This window comes from Octopus bimaculoides, chromosome 1, assembly GCF_001194135.2.
Source record: "Octopus bimaculoides isolate UCB-OBI-ISO-001 chromosome 1, ASM119413v2, whole genome shotgun sequence".
Classification (NCBI taxonomy): domain Eukaryota; kingdom Metazoa; phylum Mollusca; class Cephalopoda; order Octopoda; family Octopodidae; genus Octopus; species Octopus bimaculoides.
The window spans coordinates 113,061,394-113,064,814 of record NC_068981.1 but is presented as its reverse complement, the minus strand read 5'-3'; the positions used below and the strand labels follow the sequence as shown (position 1 = coordinate 113,064,814).

General features: G+C 39.0%; 1 protein-coding gene across 3 annotated transcripts in view; it reads right to left on the bottom strand.

The window, feature by feature from the left end:
- The window catches only part of LOC106876453 (dynein beta chain, ciliary), a 628,322-nt gene that overhangs the window by 312,089 nt on the left and 312,812 nt on the right, over positions 1-3,421 (bottom strand). For all 3 annotated transcript variants that reach the window (XM_052969374.1, XM_052969385.1, XM_052969379.1), the window contains one exon: positions 2,734-2,944. In XM_052969374.1, coding sequence (XP_052825334.1) covers positions 2,734-2,944 — 211 coding nt within the window. The remainder of the gene's footprint in view (positions 1-2,733; positions 2,945-3,421) is intronic.

Below are 3,421 nucleotides of genomic sequence, written 5' to 3'. Positions count from 1 at the left end.
TTAACCATGTAACACAAGCCTTCTGTAGTTTTTTCACTCTTATTATCTTTTATACATCCAACCACGTGCTTTCACATACCAACTTTCTCACCTATATATATATATATATATATATATATATGCACACAGGCATGGCTGTGTAGTAAGGAGCTTGCTTTCCAACTACATGGTTTTGGATTCAGTCCCACTATGTGTACCCCTCACCGTCCACTTGTAGGGTTTAACTTTATTTAGGAACTAAATTTCTTCTACAATAGCCTCAGGCTGACCAAAGCTTTGAGAGTGGATTTGACAGATGGGAACTGAAAGAAGTCTGTTGTGTGTGTGCATATATATATATTTATGTGTGTGTGTGTGTGTCTGTGTTGTCCCCTCGCATTGTCGACAACCGATGCTGATGTGTTTATGACCCCCATAACTTAGCAGTTCAGCAAAAGATACCAATAGAATAAGTCCTAAGCTTACAAAGAATAAGTCCTGGGGTCGATTTCTTTGACTAAAACAAGTAAAAGAACATAACAGAATTGGCAATGACACTCCTGTCTTGTGCCATTTCTGCTCAACCCATCATTCACTACAATATCTGTCTGTGTTTGGACTGCCTCTGCATAGGAGCCACCCAGACTCCCATCTCCAACATGAACATAAATTAATCTTCTCCCTTTGTCTCATTGCTCCTTATGACCATAATTAACCACTTTCTTTCTCTAACACCAACCCCCCACACCACCCACCTTCAACTCCCCTCCACTCCACCTGCACCCTCACCTCACACATACCACTATACAAACACCCATACACACTGTTCAACTCAGTACTCACATCACACACCTTCCCACTCCATACACACTAGCACCCAACATATCCCAGTATCCACACCACACACCATTATGAACACACTCACACATATTCTCCAATATTCTCACCACATACACCACTATATGAACACCCTTACACACTGTTCAATTCAGTACACACACCATTATGCACAATCCCACACATGATCACATGCACATGCATTCACACACTAGCACCCAATACCTCCCAACCCTTAACTCTTGTCATCCCCATCCCACCTCACATCTCTGTGCATTCCCCCACAACACACAGTAATCACTTCAAAAAGCACACACAGTGCCCATGCACACAACATGCCTGAACACAGACAATATACACACACACATAAATACATACAACTTTTGCACATAAACACATACATTATACTTGTACACTATAAGCTCACATACACACACACATACACCCAAACAAGCAGACATCAACTGTTACACACAAGCATTTACACATGCACACACACACACACAGACACACACACACACACACACACACAAATACACGAAGTGCACATCACCCCACACAACACACGCACTAGGTTATTTGTACACACACAGGCTCATGGATTTGCACATGCACGATGACCCCATACATATGTACACATGTCCATATGCACACATGCATACACACCAGTATATGCCAGGGAGAAGCACACTCTGTCTCTGGTAAGGCAAGTGTGGAAGCAAAGTTTAGAATTGAAGGGCCTTAGAGTCAATGTTGCAAAAACACCAGTGTCGCATAACCAGCCCACTTAAAAAAGTACCTTTGGAGCGTCAGGCAACATGCTGTGCTTGAGGAGACCTATTGAGTCAAGTAAATCAAAATCAAATGGAAATTGTAGTTGTGGCCAATGCTAGTGCCGCCTGACTGGCTCCCATGCTGGTGGCATGCAATAAGCACAATTCATGTGTGTGTCACCTGACTAGTTCCATTCATACCAGTGCCACCTGACAAGTTCCCCATGCTAGTAACACGTAAAAAGCACCATCCAAATGTGGTCGATGCCAGCCCCCCACCCCACTCCAACTGGCTACTGTGCCGGTGGCACATAAAAAGCACCATCCAAATGTGGTCGATGCCAGTCCCGCCTGACTGGCTCCCATGCCAGTGGCATGTAAAAACCACCTACTACACTCTCAGAATGGTTGGTTTTAGGAAAGGCATCCAGCTGTAGAAACCTTGCCAGATCAGATTGGAGCCTGGTGCAGCCTCCTGGCTTGCCAGTCTCCAGTCAAACCATCCAACCCATGCTAACATGGAAAACAGACGTTAAATGATGATGATAATGATTATATACTGTTTAACTTCTTGAAAATTACGGAGATGTACTTGCATAGCATGCGACCTGATCTGAGATTGTGTGCTGGAACGAAAACAATTGCAGCGTGGCAGGTGTTTATAAGCCATTTAAAAAACACACAAAATCCGTTAGATTCACTTCAACATTTAAATTTAATTTGCCAAAATATTTTCGTCACTTCGAGACTGCGACCTGTTCACTGACAAATATCCAATACTGCAGCGACGAAAATATTTTGGCAAATTAAATTTAAATGTTGAAGTGAATCTAACGGTGTTTGTGTGTTTCTTAAATGGCTTATAAACACCTTCCACACTGCAATTGTGTTCTTGAAAATTATAGTATACTTACAAGCAGACACATTAACTTGTGTGTAAAAAGACATATACATAAATGAAGTTTGCTGTCCCCACATATGTAAATACATGCATATCCATTATAAATGCATACATACATATGCATATATCAAAGAGGGAGCAGTGAAAGAGAGTAATTTTATTATATATCAGTAAAGTGAAAAAAAAAAATGACTAAAGAATATAAATTAAACTGAAATGTATGCTTAACAGAGATTCATTTACCATCTTTCCATTCTCGTGTTGCTGGGTTAATGACACCAAAGAGTTCATCATTCGTTACTGCTTTTGGATCTAAATCTATGGCTATAGGTTTTAACTGCTGATTGCGATTTGTCTGCAGCAGACTATTCCAGACTTTACTTTTGCCAGTCCCAGGTTTCCCAATAATAAATACAGAATGCCTGACATCAAATAGTTCTTGAAGTTGAACCACCTGCAATTGGATATTTTTCTTGTTTTAATTTAAAAGCAAAATCATAATAGTAAAACTATCATCAAATTAAACCTTATTCCTCTCTTTAACATTGTATATCTGTTTTTTGGTTTACACAGTTATTTATAGGCATCTCTTGTGTAGTCACAAAATTGTTTCAAAAACTATCAGTCTATCTGCCTCTTCACATAGTTAGTATAAGAACAGAAAAACATAGATTTCACATGTAGTTCATAATTAAATTGTATTCAACTGTTACATTCAGATTTAAAACAATGTTAACCCAAATCATAGAGAACTGTAATCAGTAAACTGTTACTAATTTAATTACAAGACAAAGAAAAAACACTGAAAAGAAAAAAGAGAAAACCCTAAATATATTGATAATACACAGACAGATACACATGCATATAAATATATAAATACATCTATCTAGCTATCTATCTATCTATCTATCTATCTATCTATCTATATATA